The sequence below is a fragment of the Medicago sativa genome, chromosome 1, assembly GCF_051527215.1.
Source record: "Medicago sativa cultivar Bolivia chromosome 1, Bolivia_mono, whole genome shotgun sequence".
NCBI lineage: Eukaryota > Viridiplantae > Streptophyta > Magnoliopsida > Fabales > Fabaceae > Medicago > Medicago sativa.
Window position 1 is genome coordinate 45,165,806 of NC_140749.1, and position 21,064 is coordinate 45,186,869.

The following is a 21,064-nucleotide window of genomic DNA, read 5'->3' on the forward strand; positions in this document are numbered from 1 at the left end:
TACTAGTCATTTTAGTCCTTGAAAATTGTTTGAGTTTTTTCAATTGGTCTGTATAAGTCCTTGTTTTAATTCCATGTTAAAAACCCATTTCAAAAATCACATTTGAAGTCATTTTGAGTCAGTTTAGCCCCTAGGGGAATTTTAGTCATTTCCTGTGTTAAAATTCCTTTTAATCTTTGAGAATTGTTTCAAAGTCTTTTCATTAAGCTTGTATAAACTCTTGCTTTAATTCCCTGTTAAAAAACCATTTTAAAGATTGCATTTGAGTCATTTTCAGTCATTTTAGTCCCTAGGGGCATTTTGGTCATTTCACATGAAATTTTGACACTAAATAATTACCCCACTCTCCAACACTTAGCAAAATAAAACCCTCACTAAGCACTAAAAATAACTTTCATCAAAATTACAAAATTACCCCTGCCCTCAAAATGACCAAAATACCCCTGAGTCCAAAATGACTAAAATACCCTTCTAACACCGAATTCTACGATTCCCAACCAAAATACACAGAGGCAAATAATCACATAAGAGCACATATAACAAAAATACACACAGTGCGCAGTTCAACCGGGGCAACTCCCTTTTCTCTGGTATATGGTATGGAAGCAGTTCTCCCTCTGGAAGTGGAGATTCCATCTCTTCGAGTGATCATGGAAGCAAAGCTAACTGAGGCTGAATGGTGTCAAAGTCGGTATGATCAGTTGAATTTGATAGAAGAGAAACGTATGGATGCCATGGCTCATGGACAGTTGTATCAAGTACGAATGAAGAATGCTTTTGACAAAAAAGTCCGGCCTCGAGAATTCAAGGAAGGCGAACTTGTATTGAAAAGAAGAATAAGCCAGCAACCCGACCCAAAGGGGCAAGTGGACAGACTATGAAGGTCCTTATGTTGTCAAGAAGGCTTTCTCCGGTGGTGCTTTGATCCTCACACACATGGATGGTGTTGAACTTCCGAATCCTGTAAATGCCGATATAGTCAAGAAATACTTTGTCTAAAAAGAAAAAGAATAGTGTGGTAGGTCGAAAACCCGAAAGGGCGGCCTAGGCAAAAATGCGCTTCCCGGTGGATCGAAAACCTAAAAGGACGATCCAGGCAAAAGTTAGGGACAAAAAAAAATGAATATGAAAAAGCTCGCTGAGATTGTACGCAACTCAGGCAAGAATGAGCGTCTCGATGAGCCGAAAACCCAAAAGGGCGGTTCATGCAAAAATGAGATTGACAATGAAAGACAAGTAACTATATCTGGCAAATCACCATCACCCCTTGGGGGCATCTGCAGCTGTCAATGATCGTCTTCATCAGAAGTTTCTGTACTTGCGAATTCAAAATTTCTATGAAATGTAGCGGTCATCGTGTTCAATGTACCACCAACCAATAAAATTACCATTTTCCAAGCTTTGTAAATCCGTGGAGTTATGCCTTCAGCTGACTCTCACTCTTCTACATCAATTTGAGCCTATGCTATTGTTTGAAACTCTACTTTCTTGCTACTTTCAATGCTATATACAAAATATTTTCTTTCTATTTGATAATGTCAACGTCTGAAACATACATTTTTGAAAATTGAAAAATCTTTTCCGTCTATTTTGAAAGCAAACCTGAGCAATAGGGTACATTCCAGTGAAACATGCATGAACAAATGTGTGTCAATGTCTATTTTAATACATGTTACAAGCAAGTCGTTCCCCAGGATGATCTGTGGTCAATGGCAAGAATGAAAAAACAGAATGAAAATGGAAAAAATTGAAAAAAAAAACACAAATGGAAAAGCTCGCTAAGTTGAGAACCCGAAAGGGCGGCTTAGGCAAAAATGAGCACCCCGCTGATTGACAACCTATGAAGGCAATTCAGGCAAAAATGGGGCAATGAAAAGAGTTTATTCCCGGTGAATCGAAAACCCAAAAGGGCGGTTCAGGCAAAAATGGGATTGAAAAATATGATATGAAAAGCATTGACCACAGATGCTAACATCCAATGTTTACCCAGCACTGACACACCTAACAGCGGCGATCTGTATCAAAGAATCTTCCGAGGTCCCTCCTCTACAAGTTTTTTATTGCCCTCAGCCATGGTTTTGATACGTCTTTCAATGACGGTCTCTCCAAAGAGGATTTCCATGTGAATATGTTATAGCACGAGCCACTACGTGCCCAATCTTCCAATGCTTTGTCTGTCTCTGTGAAACTTCTCTGTCAAACTACAAACCAATCATGCATTTCAAGCATTCATACATGCATAATCATGCATTTTATGTGCTCATACATTTAATAATCTTGTTATACCATACATACATGTTGCATTTCCAATCTCAACTTTCAATTCAACTCAATCTTCACTTTCAATTCAGTTCAATCTCAACTCTCAATTCAATTCAATTTCTGTTTCCAATTCAGCTCAATTTCAACTCTCCAATTCAATGTCTACATCTCTGTTAAACTCTCAACGCAATTCCATGTCTATGCTTATGCTTGTGTCTCTGATTATTTTCAACTTTCAATGTCTCTTTCAATGTCAACTTTCAATTCAATTCAATGTCTCTGTCAATGTTAATTCACTCTCGATTTGCTTTTGGGCCGACAATAATGGTCATGTCCATTTTCAAATCGAGTCAATGTCAACTTACCCTCAATTTGTATCTTGTTAAATCAAATTTCCAATTTGTATCTTGTTATTGGTCAAGTGGCTAGTTCGATCCAAAGAACAGCTTGTACCTGCTTATATGCCTATACTCCCGGTCAAACGACAAGTTCGATCCAAAGAACAGTTTGCACCTATCCACATAGTGATCAAGCAGCAAGTTCGATCCAAAGAACAGCTTGTATCAGCCTTTTGTCTATGTCTCCAGGTCAAACAGCAAGTTCGATCCAAAGAACAGTTTGTACCTGCCTATCTGTTTGTATTTTCAATCAAGCGACAAGTTCGATCCAAAGAACAGCTTGTATCTACCTATATGTCTATGTTTCCGGTCAAGTGACAAGTTCGATCCAAAGAACAGCTTGCACCTGTCTTATATTTCTATTCCCAGCCAAGTAGCAAGTTCGATCCAAAGAACAGCTTGTGCTCACCTTCTGTTTGAACTACATGGTCAAGTGGCTAGTTCGATCCAAAGAACAGCTTGTACCTACCTTTTGTCCCCTGATTTGTCTACCCTGTCAGTGTCTACCTAGATCCCTAGTGATATGACGTGCTCTATAGACTTCGGTTGTTTGTCTTGCATTCATAATTGAAATGTTGCATGGCATTCATGTCCTTGAAAATGAGAAGTGTATTTTTATGTCCAAAAACAGTGCAAATGTTAATATTTAAGTATCTTCGTCCCGTCAAATCAAAGACTTCATCTCTTGACTCTCCGGACAAAGAAACTTAAATAGGGGCAGCTGTTATACCCTAATTTTGGACCTAAAAATACTGACTCAATTCTTCTTTTCTTGCATGTTAAAACCATCCAAAGGGTTTTTCTTGCATTTCAAGTCATTTGAATTGCCTCTGGTCAATTGCATCTTTCTCTGCATCTTATTTCAATGTTATTTGCAAAGAATTCATGAAGAAGGGTATACTAGTCATTTTAGTCCTTGAAAATTGTTTGAGTTTTTTCAATTGGTCTATATAAGTCCTTGTTTTAATTCCATGTTAAAACTCATTTCAAAAATCACATTTGAAGTCTTTTTGAGTCAGTTTAGCCCCTAGGGGCATTTTAGTCATTTCCTGTGTTAAAATTCCTTTTAATCTTTGAGAATTGTTTCTGAGTCTTTTCATTAAGCTTGTATAAACTCTTGCTTTAATTCCCTGTTAAAAAACCATTTTAAAGATTGCATTTGAGTCATTTTGAGTCATTTTAGTCCCTAGGGGCATTTTGGTCATTTCACATGAAATTTTGACAGAGAGAGGTTACTTTAAAGTACCTCATTTTGTAGTTGGTTCATTTTAGTCCTTTTTGTGTTTTTCTTTTTGTTTCACTTTACGTTTTGTCCATTTTACCAATTTTATCCCATTTTTTATTATTATTTTCATTTTGGTCCTTTTACTTTCAGAAATTGCACTTTAGTCCTTCTTTCCATTTTGTTTTTCTTTTAAAGTCTTTTTCAATTCACATTTTAGTCCTTAGTCTTAAAAATTTGCAGTCCAGTCCTTTATTGTTCTAAGATTTGTTTTGTAGTCCTTTTAACAAAATTGCAGATTAGTCCCAAAGTCTTAAAAATTGCAGGAAGCTCCTCAGGTCTATTTTAAGCCAAGGCTGAGCCAGTCTCAGTCCAAGTACAGGTGTCAGATTGCAATTGGTTCAGTGGTACACATGGCAGCCTATAAAAGGCCACCTAATCATTGCAACAGGATCATCATCAATCACTTTCTGCCAACTCACACAAACACGAAAACCCATTCCCTCTCCTCTAACAGAATCAAAACCCACTTTTTTCATCAAGAACATGATGAAGCTCATGAAGAACTTCATCATCTAACAAACCCTAACCGTTTCCAGATTCACCAAAACCAACACAAATCAACAAATTCATCATCAAATACACAAAATCAATACAAATTTCCAAAGATCGAAGCCAAAAGGTTTTCAATTCAACAAATCTTTTCGAATTTAGTGAAATTTCTCAGTGATTACTTGCGTAATCATCATCATCGAACTTTCATCCTTGCAATTCAAGCGTGAATTCGTCAACAATCATGACGAATTCAACACGATCACAAGGAAAGTGTTGAGAGAAAGAAGAAGAGAAGTTGAATTCGAAGTGAACCAGAGAAGAAGAAGAACAACAACAACGAAGCACTTACCAGAAGCTCAGAGAAGGTTCGCGAAGGTTTTCTTCGTCTTCTCACTGGAATCTCCGTTCAAATTCAGGTAAACTCACGAATCCTTCTCATTTTCATTTTAAATCATCATCGAAGGTTCGTAAACGTAATAAACGGTGAAACGAAGTAGGTTAACAAATTCCAGAACTTGTTCTTTCGAAAAAGATTGAAAAAGAAAGAAACCGAAACATCAAATGTAGATCTACAGAGTTTCACCGTTTATTTCTCAAATCTAAGTTCATGTTTGAAATCAGCATGAAAAATAGAGTAGTTTAGGGTTTAGATCCATGTAGATCGGAGAAGATTAGGGTTCCGTCACCGGAATCTTCACCTGCGGTGGTCAAGTCCGCCGGAGAAGACGACAGAGTTTTTAGAGAGAAGGGAGAGAAGACTGAGACGTAGAGAGAGAAAGGAAAGAGTGAAATGAAGTGAACCGGTCCACGAACCCTTATATAAGCAGCTGGACCGGTCTGGTTTAGTCTTGGTTCACTTGGCCTTGCATCCTGGCTTTTAGATCTAGGGTTTGATCCAATTGGATCAATCCAACGACCTTGGTTGCTTCCCTGCAGATCCAGGATCCACTTCCTCTGGGGCCTGGGCTTTGGTTTGGATTTCTTGCATTGTTCTTTGATTTTTTTGCTATTTTCATCATTGTTTCTTGCTGTTTGCACCCCTATGTGTTCAAAAACTTTGATAAAAATTCCATAAAAATTTACACATGTTCTTGATGATTTTTGTGATGTTTTTGTGCTATTTGTTTACTGAAAAAATTGATAAAAAAATATTGACGTATTTTCTTGCTTATTTCTTGAGTCTTGTATTAAAAAACCTATGAAAAATTGCTTGATTTCCATTCTAATTCTTGAAAATATTTGTGATCCATGCTATGTGATTTTGTGAAGTTTTTACCTATTGTTTTGAGTGTGTTTTGCTGCATGTGTGAATAATGATTAATTGCTTGCTTTGCAAGTTTTGTTAGTGGATAAATAATGTAAATATGTCTAAATTCACTTCAAAATGCAAAGCTTATCATGTTGCTTTGATTCTCATTCTACAACCTGAGTTTGTGCCTTTGAAAAATGTGTTGAATTATGAGAATTATAGGCCATGTGATTCTTGTATTTTTGAGGCTGAGTCTTAGCTATATTATGCATTATCTTGTGTTAATTTCTATGCTCTTGTTATAGTGTTTCACTTGCTATACCTTTACCATATTACACCTTATGCTACTAACAATTTCATTATGTTTCATTCATCCATAAGCATCTCATCCTCCATCTTATATTCTTAGTCTTTATTTTCTTACACTTTAAAATTCATGCAAAAGTTAGAATGTAAAGCCTAGGGATTTTGTAATTTTCTTTATGCTTTTAAATTCTTGCAAGACCCTAGCATGTATTTAGGCCAATGATGTAAAGGACAATGGACTCTAATGATGTACACCGACACAAGCACCGACACATGCACACACATCACATGGATACTTTAGATGTATGTTTAGGGAATGTATGTTTAGATGTATGTTTAGGAACCTTGAAACTTAGACAAAAATTCTCTTTTCAAAAAAAAATATGAACAACATCACTCAAATATTTTTCTAAATAAACTTTGGGATCAAAATCCCATTGATTTTCCCTTTATCTTCTTAAACAAAATCCTAATGAATTTTAACCATACTTAGACTCCTTTTGCAAAATAACTAATTCCACCTCACATTTTCCCAAATCTTATGCCCTTGAGACCCCTCTCTCTTATTCTTCAAAATTCCTTTTTCAAACTTAAAATCAATCAACAAAAACAAAAATATTTTTTGAAGAGAACTACGGTGGATTTGATCCCTTAAAAGGGTACGTAGGCAAGGAACCAATATTCCTTCAATTCAAATAAAATAAAAATTCAAACATCTTCTTCTCCCTCCAATTCTTGACTTAGTAAACCTTAGGTGTAAATATCACTTTTCAAATAGCATTTAAAAATAAAGCGCGCGCGTAGAAAGTAAAGACGGCTCCTATAGGATACTATAGTCGTTATGGGTGCCTAACACCTTCCCGTAGCGAAAACAACTCCCGGACCTCGATTATCAAGGGTTTTTCTTATTTTTCCCTTTCCAAGAAAAAATGAGATATCAAAGGTTAAAAAGGTTCAAACGTAATCAATGTTTGACACCCAAAAAACCAAGATAAAACACACTCCAGAACAGTATAAATTGCATGAGAACTCTATCAAAATAATGTCACAATAAGTCCTAAAAATTACGTAATGACAGCATGTCATCAGTCACCTCAACCTATTTGACATATTCGGCTGGTTTTGCATTTATGACATCGGAGAAGGAGAATAACTTTAATTGGGCTTTGCAAATGTTGCTTAAACTTCTTGGACCAAATAGTGATATGCCTAAGGTGGTAGTGACCAACAGGGACATGGGTATGATGAAAGTTGTAGCAAATGTTCTCCCTGATAGTAGTGCAATACTTTGTTATTTCCATGTTTGCAAAAATGTTAGATCAAGAATCATCACCGATTGTAAAGTTAAACAAAATGTTGTTGTGGTGGATGGGAAAAAGAAGATTGTCGACGAGGAGAAGCATAGTAAGTTAGTTGATACCATATTTGATGCATGGGAAAAATTGGTTGAATCTCCTACTCAAGAGTTATATGCGGGTAATCTATTGGAATTCCAAGATGCTTGTAAGGATTATCCAAAGTTTCTTCACTATGTTGAAACTACCATTTTGAAGCCTTTTAAGGACAAATTAGTGAGGGCATGGACGGACCTTGTGTTACATCTTGGGTACAGGACAACAAACAGAGTTGAAGGAGCTCATGGTGTGGTGAAGGAATATTTGTCCACCTCCAAAGGTGATTTGGGTACTTGTTGGGAAAAAATAGATGAGATGTTGGCAAACCGGTTTGGGGAGATACAATCATCATTTGGTAGGAGCGTTATGGTCTTGGAACATCGATACAAAGATGTCACTTTGTACTCCGGGTTGGGGGGTCACGTTTCTAGACAAGCCATGAACTTTATTTTTGTGGAAAAAGACCGTGCTAGGAAAACCTTGTGCATCGAGAAGAAAACTTGCGGTTGTGTTCAAAGGATGTCGTATGGCCTACCTTGTGCATGCTTCATTGCTATGAAAATTCGTCACAACAAGCCCATTCGATTGGATGAGATACACCCGCATTGGCATAAGTTGTATATGGGTGAAGAAGAAAGTAATGAAGATTTATTTTCGGTCGCGGAAGAGTGGCGTGGTATCCAAGAACGTCTCGAAAGAGTTCCGTTCCAAATGAAACTAGAAATCAAAGAAGGTTTGCGGTTGTTAGCGTTTCCGGATACCACAATGTTGTCACCACCTCCAAGAAAGGTGACAACCAAAGGAGCTTCCAAAAAAAATCAAAACTACACCAAAAACGACACGTAGGATCCCATCTTCATGGGAGACTATTGATTCTCAACATCCGGAAAGTCAATCTTCACCACGAAAAAAATCTTCACAACCTAAAAGAAAAGGTTCTCACATTGGCATTTCTCTGGTTCCTGTTCCTAAGCCTAGCTTGGTTTCAAGAAATTATGATCCATCGAGTCCTATGTATTACATGCCAAAATTCATGAGACCATACATTGAGGGAATTGTGGATGTTATTGGCGATGGACATTGTGGGTTTAGGGCTATAGCCGAATCCGTGGGTTTGACGGAAGAAAGTCATGTTATGGTGCGAAGAGCACTTATTAAAGAGTTGAAAGAGTATAGGAACAAATACATCGAGATATATGCGAGCGAGCGCCATTACAACTACATCTTGGATGGATTGCATCCTCCCAAAAATGCTAGTAGTTTTGCACCTCCCGACAAATGGTTGACATTGCCGGATATGGGACACATCATTGCATCTTGTTTCAATAGGCCAGTATTAGAGATGACTACCCTTGATATTGGAGTCTCAGAGACTTTTTTCCCACTTAGAGGTAGGCCTCCGGTTAACCCGAAAAGCAACATGGTTTGCCTTGGTCTAATCCCAAATCATTTTGTCCTTCTTTCGTTGAAAGATGGTTGCCCACTACCTCCATCATCTACAGAGTGGAAGTTACACAAGAGCGAAGAGGCGGCAACATGGGAGGATGAATTTTTGGATCAACACGATCATTTCCGAGCACTCATGGAGATTGAGCTACGAGAGAGACCGGTTCCACCAAAAAAACCAACAAATCAAGACAATCCAATTTTGTTGAATGACACTCTTGTTAAAGCAAACGAAGACTTTGAAGATGTGTTTGGAACATTTAGATGATTTAATTTCATTAGGTGAAATATGTAACATCCTATTTCTAATAAGCGGTAAAACACGCGAATATACAAACATATTCTAGAAATAGATGCTACGTCTTCGAATAAACCATAATACATACATGCATAAAGATCATGTCACATCACATAGCAGCGGAACATATATATATATATATATATATATATATATATATATATATAATACATAAACAACTCCCAAATCTCAATATAATAAAATATATCCTCCATATCTCAAATACAACAATATCTCAACTCCAAAGTACATAGTCAATAAAGCAACGTGCAAGAACTATCCTAGATCAGAGCCCTAATCTAGACACTTGCAAATAAAGAGGAACTCCACTCCTCGACATCATCAAGCAAAACAGACTAAGCATCCTGCACTCCATCTACCCGTCCATACGGAAAGGTAGGTGGTAAACCACTGAAGGTTAGCATTACATCATCATAATCCATATAAGATTAATAAGAACTTTGAAAATGAAAGATATAGTCAAGGATAAAGAATGACAATTCATACATAGTTCCTCAATATTCACATCATATAAGCAATCCAAGATCATTCAATATCATTATATCAAGTTCATATCCACAAGTGTATCATACACATATCACAACCTCACCTTGTCAATCAACAATTAACAATTCAATCCGCAAGTACAATTAGCAATAATCAACCATCAAAACACATCTTAATGCAATTCAATCCACCAACAGTTTATGCAATGTCTCTAGACTCATCTAGATGCATGTGGTACCAAACACCTCAAGGTCGTCACCTCCGATGCAACAAAAACATCGTAATCACCTCAATTGGATATAAAATCCACCACCATCAGTCATGTATGCATGAACATATGACCCAACTACAAATGCATATGTTCACACAAACAATAATCACCTCACCATCACCAAAACTTGTATATATGCAATTAACAACAATTCACCACCACATAACATATATACAATTGCCAACAACATCCACAACACAAGCAACATATAGCTGTCACACAAATATACACCACCAATCATCTCCACATAACATATAATAACTCTCCATAAAGGATTCACCATCAATTAATTCTCAAAGTCATTTCTAGTTAAGTTCGTCTCTCAAAATCACAACATTAAGTTAATTGGACATTTGGGTCAAAACCAAGTAAACAAGCTCAATTGCCTATGCCATGTATTCTCACAAGTCACATATGCGTGTAATAGAGATTACATAAGCAATTCATCGGCCAAACGTGACAAATTCAATAAAAACTCAAAGTTCGTCTCACTTTATCATTTTTCACAAAAACTCTCATTTTCAAGCAAAACAAGCTAAGACTTGATGGAATCAATCACAACTACTTTTTAAAATCATACAAGCAAGAGCCTAGGCCAATTATAAGCAAACAAGCCTTAATTCCAAAGATTAGCCTAAGTCGTTTGAGGAAAATCACAAGTTTCAAACCATTTGAAAATTCGAACATTCAACAAAGCCAAGTATGTTCCAGTTGAAAAGTAAGTGAAAACAGTACAAGAACACCTTCAAACGGTCGCTATGGACCCCTACACGACTGCCCCCGACCCCCGAACACGGAACAACGGGTACGTTGCCCTGTGCAGGGCGCCTGGCGCCAGGAGTGTAGCGCCTAGCGCTAGCTCTCTGAGTGTGGGCGCCTAGCGCCCTAGCTCAGGCGCAGCGCTCCGCAACGTGCGTTTTCGCGCGTTTCGGCCGCGGGTTTATGCCGTTTTCTCCCCAAAATCGGATGTTTAAAACCCTTCAATGTCAAAAGTGATCCGAGGCATAACCCGAGGCTCCAACACATCAAACTCACACGTTTCGTGGCATTTGAATAAGTTATACAAACCTTTGAAAATTCATTTTCTTAAAACAACAAGTTTTCTTCTCTAATCAAAACCAATTTTCACAACAACCATTTTCAACAACAACATAACCATTCTCATCACCAATTCACAATTAATGATACCCAATGTATCAAATCAACAACAACATGATTCAAATCATCAACAACAACAATTGAGCATGAATCCATTCATAATTCATCAACCACAACTTCACAATTCATCAATTTCATCCAAAAACATACTATGCTCATTTCTACTCATTTTGACATACAAATTCAACAATAACAACACAATTATCATACTAATCATGTTCTCAAACATAACAACAACAATTATGCACGAATTTACATCAATTAAATTCAATTCATCAATTTCATGAAAATGGGTAAAAGAGAAAAGTTATGAAATTATGAGTGAAGCCTAACCCTCTTACCTTAATTCTCCACAATCACTAGCTAGTGCCTCACTTTAGCTTCAACCCTTGATCCTCTAGCCTCTTCTAGCTCTCTCTCTAGTTCCTTCTCTTCAAAACCCTTTTTCTCCTCTTGAGCTTTTCTCTCTGACTCTCTCTAATTGTGAAATGAAATGAAATGTTTGCAAGACCCCAATTTCACTACCAACTAGTGTTTATATAATCTCTACTCAATTGGGCTCAACTCACAATGTTTTAATGGGTCTAACCCATTTCTATTCTAATCCAAAATGTTACTACTCACTTAACGGTAAAATACAACGCTAACGGTCACTTAACGGTAAACTAAATAATTACCCCACTCTCCAACACTTAGCAAAATAAAACCCTCACTAAGCACTAAAAATAACCTTCATCAAAATTACAAAATTACCCCTGCCTTCAAAATGACCAAAATACCCCTGAGTCCAAAATGACTAAAATACCCTTCTAACACCGAATTCTACGATTCCCAACCAAAATACACACAGAGGCGAATAATCACATAAGAGCACATATAACAAACACAAATAAATAATAAAATATATCTAGCGAAAAATCGGGCTGTTACAACTCTCCCCCACTAAAAAGAATTTTCGCCCTCGAAAATTACCTGAAGGAAACAACTCCGGATACGAAACCTTCATCCTACTCTCCGATTCCCAAGTGGCACTCTCACCCGTCGGTCCAACCCAAATCACTTTAACCAAAACGATCTCCTTGCCACGCAAACGCTTCACTTCACGATCATCAATCCTAACTGGCCAAGTCTCAACGGTCAAATTATCCCTTACTTCCAAATCATCCACTTGGATCACATGAGACGCATCATACACATACTTCCGCAACTGAGACACATGAAACACATCATGAAGATTCGACAAAGATGGCGGTAACGCAATCCGATACGCTACAACCCTAACCTTCTCAACAATCTCAAACGGTCCAACAAAACGAGGAGTTAACTTCCGACACTTCAAAGCACGTCCAACACCAGTTACAGGATTCACTCTCAAAAACACATGATCACCAACCTGAAACTCAATATCCTTCCTCCTCTTATCATGATAACTCTTCTGTCTGCTATGAGATGCTTTCATCTTCTCTTGAATCATCTTAACCTTCTCGGTCGTCTCTTGCACAACTTCCGGTCCTAACAAAGCACTTTCTTCTGACTCATACCAACACAAAGGAGTTCTACACCTTCGACCATACAAAGCTTCAAACGGCGCCATTCCGATACTAGAATGAAAACTGTTGTTGTAAGTAAACTCAATCAACGGTAAACATTCAACCCAACTGACACCTTGTTCCAAAACACAAGCTCTCAACAAATCTTCCAAACTCTGAATAGTCCTCTCCGTCTGACCATCAGTCTGGGGATGATAAGCAGAACTCAACCTCAACTTAGTTCCCAAAGCAACTTGCAAACTCTCCCAAAACTTAGAAGTAAACCTCGGATCCCGATCCGACACAATACTAGAAGGAATACCATGCAATCTAACAATCTGCTCAATGTAGACCTCGGCCAACTTTGCCACAGACATACCGGTCTTGATAGGAACAAAATGTGCCGACTTCGTCAACCGATCAACAATCACCCAAATAGAATCAAAACCCTTAACAGTCTTCGGCAACGCTCCAACAAAGTCCTTTGATATACTATCCCACTTCCACTCTGGCACAAACAACGGTTGCATCAAACCCGACGGTTTCTGATGTTCAATCTTAGACTTCTGACAAACCAAACAAGCATACACAAACTCTGCAATCTCTTTCTTCATTCCAGGCCACCAAAACAACCTCTTCAAATCTTGATACATCTTAGTCGCTCCTGGATGAATACTCAAACTACTTCTATGACCTTCTTCCAAAATCTGTCTCTTAAGCTCAAGAACACTTGGCACACAAACACGATCACGAAACATCAAAACACCGTTCTCATCCAATCTAAAGTATCCACCTTTGCCTTGATTAACCAACACCACTCGATCTACAAGTTCCAAATCTTCCTTCTGACCATTCTTGATCTCCTCCAGAATATTACTTGTCAGCTTCAACATTCCCAACCTCACACCATCCGGCGTTAACTCACTAACCAAACTCAAGTCTCGAAATTGCTCAATCAACTCCAACTCTTTCACCATCAAAGCAGACATATGCAGCGACTTCCTACTCAAAGCATCAGCAACAACATTGGCCTTTCCAGGATGATAGCTCAACTGGAAGTCAAAATCCTTAAGATACTCCAACCATCTCCTCTGCCTCATATTCAACTCTTTCTGGTCAAACAAATACTTCAAACTCTTATGGTCACTGAACACTTCAAACTTAGAACCATACAGATAATGCCTCCAAATCTTCAACACATACACAACAGCCGCTAATTCCAAGTCATAAGTCGGATAATTCTTCTCATGCACTTTCAACTGCCTCGAAGCATAAGCCACAACCTGACGATTCTGCATAAGCACACCACCAAGACCCATCTTGGAAGCATCACAATACACAACAAAAGATTCCTTCGGATTCGGCGAAATCAACACTGGAGCTGAAGTCAACCTCTTCTTCAACTCTTGGAAACTCTTCTCACACTTAGCATCCCAAACATAGGCTTGCCCTTTCCGAGTCAACTGCGTCAATGGCAACGCCAACCTAGAGAATCTCTCAATGAACCTTCGATAATAACCTGCCAATCCAAGAAAGCTTCTAACCTCAAAAACAGACTTAGGTGATTCCCACTGTAACACTGCATCAACCTTCGACGGATCCACGACAATACCGCCTTTAGAAATCACATGACCAAGGAAATTCACTTCCCGCAACCAAAACTCACACTTCGACAACTTAGCAAACAACTTATTCTCCTTCAAGACTCCCAACACAATCCTCAAATGCTCGGCATGCTCTTCTTCAGACTTCGAATACACCAAAATATCATCTATTAACACCACCACAAAACGGTCTAGAAAAGGATGAAATATCCTATTCATGTATTCCATGAAGACACCTGGCGCATTAGACACTCCAAATGGCATCACAGAATACTCATAGTTTCCATACCTCGTTCTGAACGCAGTTTTGGATATATCTTCCGCCTTCACTCTAATCTGATGATATCCTGATCTCAAATCAATCTTGCTAAACACTTCCGCACCAACCAACTGATCCATCAAATCATCAATCCTCGGAAGCGGATACCGATTCTTGATTGTCACCTTGTTCAACTGCCGATAATCCACGCACAACCTCATGCTTCCATCTTTCTTCTTAACCAACAACACAGGAGCTCCCCACGGAGAAACACTCGGCCTGATAAACTGTTTCTCGAGCAACTCTTCCAATTGTTTCTTCAACTCACCCAATTCTGATGCAGACATCCGATAAGGCGCAATCGAAATAGGACTCGTTCCAGGCACCAAATCAATTGCAAACTCAACCTCTCTCTCCGGTGGTAACTTGGTAATGCCGGAAAAACTTCTGGAAATTCTTGCACTACCGGCAAATCACCAACTCCTTTCTCACTACTCTCCTTCAAGGAAGCAAACATCATGAACACACAAGCTTCGCCATCCAAGGACTTCTTCACTTGCTCCGCGGTTAAGAACCTTCCGCCTTCTTCAGCTACCGGTTTAGAAAACGTTATACTCTTGGTTAAACAATTAATGTTAACACCAAAAGTCAACATCCAATCCATACCAAAAATTACGTCCATATGCTTCAACGGAAGACACACAAGATCCAACTCAAAGTCAACATTACCAAAACTAACAGGACACTTAGCACACACTAAAGAAGTAGTCACTGAACCACTAGCCGGGGTATCAATAACCATCCCTCGAGACAACGGAGTCACAACCAAACCCAAACGCTCAACACAACTCGCCGCGATAAAAGAATGAGTAGCACCAGTATCAATAATTGCAATCAAAGGAGTACTATTGATAAAACACATACCTCGGATGAGATTATCAGGATGCTCCACCTCTTCCGCATTCAATGCAAACACCTTCCCCGCCGCCTTCTTTGGCTTGGTACACTTAGTACTGATATGCCCCTTCTCACCACAATTGTAGCAAGTGATCTCCTTCTTGCACTCAGCAGATTTGTGACCTGCTTCTCCACACTTGTAGCACTTCTCACCACTCTTGCAATCATTAGCAAAATGACCCAATGTGCCACACTTGTAGCACCTCACCTCAGCAACATTCACCTTAGAACCCCCACCAGATTCTCTCTTCTTGCCTTTGTCTTTGTTGTACGGCTTCCCAAATCCATGCCCCTTTCCTTTCTTCTCATTCTGAGCCTTGTAGTGATTAACCTTAGCCCTTCCAGCATCATCAAACATACGACACTTATGCACCAAGGTATCAAAATCTCGTATCTACTGAATACACATATACTGGTAGATGTCGGGCCTCAAGCCACTCTCAAACTTTACACACTTAGAGACCATAGCATCCTCCGCATTGATGTACGGGCAAAACCTCGAAAGCTCCTCAAACTTTGTCGCATACTCAGCCACTGAACGGTTCTCTTGCTTCAAGTTCAAGAATTCCACTTCCTTCTTAGTCCTCAAATCCTCAGGAAAGTACTTCCTCAAAAACTCAGTCTTGAATCTAGCCCAAGTCACAGCTCCACCAACCTCAAGCCTTCCCTTAGCATTGGTCCACCAATACTCAGCCTCCTCTGCAAGCATATGAGTAGCCAACCTGACCTTCTGGTCCTCACTAGTCACCATAGCACGGAAGATCCTCTCCATGGCTTGCACCCAACTCTGAGCTCCATCCGGGTCATATCTACCCTTGAACGTCGGCGGACTGTTTCGCAAGAAACGATCCAACCTTCGCTCCTCAGCCTCACCAGGATCACGATGACCCACTGCCGCTTGCTCATTAGCCTAAGCCAACACCTAAGCCATCGAAGCCAAAGCCTGAGCAATCGCCGCATCATCTCTACCACCAGCCATCTCACTTCGCATACTAACAGGGTAAATCAACAAACACTAGTCTACTAGTCTGGACAAGACTGACCACGGCTCTGATACCAACTTGTAACACCCTATTTCTAATAAGCGGTAAAACGCGCGAATATACAAACATATTCTAGAAATAGATGCTACGTCTTCGAATAAACCACAATACATACATGCATAAAGATCATGTCACATCACATAGCAGCGGAACATATATATATAACACATAAACAACTCCCAAATCTCAATATAATAAAATATATCCTCCATATCTCAAATACAACAATATCTCAACTCCAAAGTACATAGTCAATAAAGCAACGTGCAAGAACTATCCTAGATCAGAGCCCTAATCTAGACACTTGCAAATAAAGAGGAACTCCACTCCTCGGCATCATCAAGCAAAACAGACTAAGCATCCTGCACTCCATCTACCCGTCCATATGGAAAGGTAGGTGGTAAACCACTGAAGGTTAGCATTACATCATCATAATCCATATAAGATTAATAAGAACTTTGAAAATGAAAGATATAATCAAGGATAAAGAATGATAATTCATACATAGTTCCTCAATATTCACATCATATAAGCAATCCAATATCATTCAATATCATTATATCAAGTTCATATCCACAAGTGTATCATACACATATCACAACCTCACCTTGTCAATCAACAATTAACAATTCAATCCGCAAGTACAATTAGCAATAATCAACCATCAAAACACATCTTAATGCAATTCAATCCACCAACAGTTTATGCAATGTCTCTAGACTCATCTAGATGCATGTGGTACCAAACACCTCAAGGTCGTCACCTCCGATGCAACAAAAACATCGTAATCACCTCAATTGGATATAAAATCCACCACCATCAGTCATGTATGCATGAACATATGACCCAACTACAAATACATATGTTCACACAAACAATAATCACCTCACCATCACCAAAACTTGTATATATGCAATTAACAACAATTCACCACCACATAACATATATACAATTGCCAACAACATCCACAACACAAGCAACATATAGTTGTCACACAAATATACACCACCAATCATCTCCACATAACATATAATAACTCTCCATAAAGGATTCACCATCAATTAATTCTCAAAGTCATTTCTAGTTAAGTTTGTCTCTCAAAATCACAACATTAAGTTAATTGGACATTTGGGTCAAAACCAAGTAAACAAGCTCAATTGCCTATGCCATGTATTCTCACAAGTCACATATGCGTGTAATAGAGATTACATAAGCAATTCATCGGCCAAACGTGACAAATTCAATAAAAACTCAAAGTTCGTCTCACTTTATCATTTTTCACAAAAACTCTCATTTTCAAGCAAAACAAGCTAAGACTTGATGGAACCAATCACAACTACTTTTTAAAATCATACAAGCAAGAGCCTAGGCCAATTATAAGCAAACAAGCCTTAATTCCAAAGATTAGCCTAAGTCGTTTGAGGAAAATCACAAGTTTCAAACCATTTGAAAATTCTAACATTCAACAAAGCCAGGTATGTTCCAGTTGAAAAGTAAGTGAAAACAGTACAAGAACACCTTCAAACGGTCGCTACGGACCCCTACACGACTGCCCCCGACCCCCGAACACGGAACAACGGGTACGTTGCCCTGTGCAGGGCGCCTGGCGCCAGGAGTGTAGCGCCTAGCGCTAGCTCTCTGAGTGTGGGCGCCTAGCGCCCTAGCTCAGGCGCAGCGCTTCGCAACGTGCGTTTTCGCGCGTTTCGGCCGCGGGTTTATGCCGTTTTCGCCCCAAAATCGGATGTTTAAAACCCTTCAATGTCAAAAGTGATCCGAGGCATAACCCGAGGCTCCAACACATCAAACTCACACGTTTCGTGGCATTTGAATAAGTTATACAAACCTTTGAAAATTCATTTTCTTAAAACAACAAGTTTTCTTCTCTAATCAAAACCAATTTTCACAACAACCATTTTCAACAACAACATAACCATTCTCATCACCAATTCACAATTAATGATACCCAATGTATCAAATCAACAACAACATGATTCAAATCATCAACAACAACAATTGAGCATGAATCCATTCATAATTCATCAACCACAACTTCACAATTCATCAATTTCATCCAAAAACATACTATGCTCATTTCTACTCATTTTGACATACAAATTCAACAACAACAACACAATTATCATACTAATCATGTTCTCAAACATAACAACAACAATTATGCACGAATTTACATCAATTAAAATCAATTCATCAATTTCATGAAAATGGGTAAAAGAGAGAAGTTATGAAATTATGAGTGAAGCCTAACCCTCTTACCTTAATTCTCCACAATCACTAGCTAGTGCCTCACTTTAGCTCCAACCCTTGATCCTCTAGCCTCTTCTAGCTCTCTCTCTAGTTCCTTCTCTTCAAAACCCTTTTTCTCCTCTTGAGCTTTTCTCACTGACTCTCTCTAATTGTGAAATGAAATGAAATGTTTGCAAGACCCCAATTTCACTACCAACTAGTGTTTATATAATCTCTACTCAATTGGGCTCAACTCACAATGTTTTAATGGGCCTAACCCATTTCTATTCTAACCCAAAATGTTACTACTCACTTAACGGTAAAATACAACGCTAACGGTCACTTAACGGTAAACTAAATAATTACCCCACTCTCCAACACTTAGCAAAATAAAACCCTCACTAAGCACTAAAAATAACCTTCATCAAAATTAAAAAATTACCCCTGCCCTCAAAATGACCAAAATACCCCTGAGTCCAAAATGACTAAAATACCCTTCTAACACCGAATTCTACGATTCCCAACCAAAATACACACAGAGGCAAATAATCACATAAGAGCACATATAACAAACACAAATAAATAATAAAATATATCTAGCGAAAAATCGGGCTGTTACAAAATATGACACTTTTTAGTCGGTGTTCATCCGTCTTTTGGTCGATATGCGTCGACGTATTTTTTGGGATATATAATGTAATGACCAATTTTTTTGGATAATATGTAATTAACCTTTAATGAATTATATATATATATATATATATATATATATATATATATCAATATATTTGAGTTTTGCATTTATTATAAATTAATGTACTTTACGTGTAATGTGTTGCATATTGTGGAAAATTTGACGAATTTCAAACAATTGTGAAACGTTAAAGCATTATCGATTTTGTGTAATGTTACCGACTAATTGATAAACTATGAAATGTTGATGTTTGTGATTGCTGGATGTTGTTGTTTCGGTTTCATTTCATGCGGAATTGCCGTTTGAAATTACAGGTACAAACAGGCCAAAATGGCTTGCAGATTGCATTGGTTCTATTTATTGGTGTGAACGGCAGTTAACTGCCGCTAGAGCCAGCGGCAGTTGACTGTTGTCGGTTACTTGAGCGGCAGTTAACTGCCGTTGGGGGCTTTTAGATAATTTACATGTGTCATTGTGAACTTTTGTATATCAGAAAAGCAATTTTCTTAATTTTACACAACATCATACACCTAATATAAAAAGTTCATAAACTAATTAACCTTTTGTAAATGGATCATGAACGGTTGTCATGAGCACTCCGTTATTAGGGACATCATATTTTATATGTAGAGACAGAGGCGGAGTCACGTGAGAATATGGGATGGTCATGGCCTACCCATTAATTTGTGGAAATTACTATATTACTCTTAAGCTAACTTGAATATTACGAACATGCACTCTCATTTTTTTCTTCTGGACGCATCTTCTTTTCTCTTTGGCGACAAACAGTGAACATGACTGTGAACTAGGGTCGGACCTTGGGGTGTGCAAAGAGCTCAATGGAGCTGGGTCTCCCTAAGGTATGGGCCTCCAAAAAAAATAATAGCCCAATAGTACTACTAAGTACCACCCCACTAAAAAAAATTGATTCTCTTTCTCTCTGATACCACGCGTTCCATCATCACCACTCCATCGGACTTTCCTTTTCTTCTTCCCCGATTTGATTTACTTTTCCTCTTCTATTGTCTTGTTTTAGGCCTATTAGAATTGGGTCTTCTTGCTTTTAGTGTTAGGTGGGTATTTTTTAGGGTGGTTTGAGGTTCCTCATGTATACGGTAGTGATTTTCACCTTTGGATGTATCACATATATACGACACCTTGTATTTATCTTTTAAAAAATTTAAATAGAACATTGTTCTTTAAAAAAATACGTTTTTATTTTATTACGGACCTCTTTTCACTTATAGAGCCGAGCCTCCGGATTCGTAAGAATGACCCTGCAGTGAACCTTCATCACCCACCGTCATTCACGCTGCGACCGACAACACCTCCATCTCTAACTCTCGGTCGAACTCGAATCCTCCATCTCCTCTCTCTGTATCGATCTCTCATCTCTAATTCTTTATTTGTCTCGATCTCTCCACAAACCTTAAATGAGTAATTGTAAGTGTATCTCTGATAGTACATCTATTTAGTAATAGTGATGATATTACTTCAATTTTCTTTTGTTTGTTAATGAATTTGATTTTTGATTTGGTTTTCAACTTTAATTTTCCCATAAGTCTAATCATACTGAAACTGATTATTCATTATGATGTGAATAAGATATCTTTATGAGGATTTAAAATGTAACGAAAGATTACTCGGAGCTGATCATATAAAGGTCCC

General features: G+C 38.3%; 1 protein-coding gene and 1 long non-coding RNA gene across 2 annotated transcripts; one reads left to right on the forward strand and one right to left on the reverse strand.

Moving 5' to 3' along the window:
* The first annotated feature begins 7,071 nt into the window (after positions 1 to 7,071).
* Positions 7,072 to 9,100, forward strand: LOC146954981 (uncharacterized). The gene is made up of 2 exons (XM_085747124.1): positions 7,072 to 8,175; positions 8,360 to 9,100. Exons 1-2 carry the CDS (start codon positions 7,072 to 7,074, stop codon positions 9,098 to 9,100), a joined length of 1,845 nt encoding a protein of 614 aa, XP_085603250.1.
* A 7,428-nt stretch (positions 9,101 to 16,528) lies between these two features.
* Positions 16,529 to 18,884, reverse strand: LOC146954982 (uncharacterized). The gene is made up of 2 exons (XR_015007662.1): positions 18,733 to 18,884; positions 16,529 to 16,831 (listed from the first exon to the last, which is right to left on the reverse strand). It is a non-coding gene; the product is annotated as an uncharacterized LOC146954982 (long non-coding RNA).
* Between the last annotated feature and the right edge of the window lie 2,180 nt (positions 18,885 to 21,064).

What these genes read in the sequence shown, in the direction of transcription:
- LOC146954981 (XM_085747124.1), top strand. Translation starts at nt 7,072, where the DNA reads ATGTCATCAGTCACCTCAACCTATTTGACATATTCGGCTGGTTTTGCA. An exon ending in TGTCACCACCTCCAAGAAAG is followed by an intron (nt 8,176 to 8,359) that starts GTGACAACCAAA and finishes CCTGTTCCTAAG; the next exon opens with CCTAGCTTGGTTTCAAGAAA.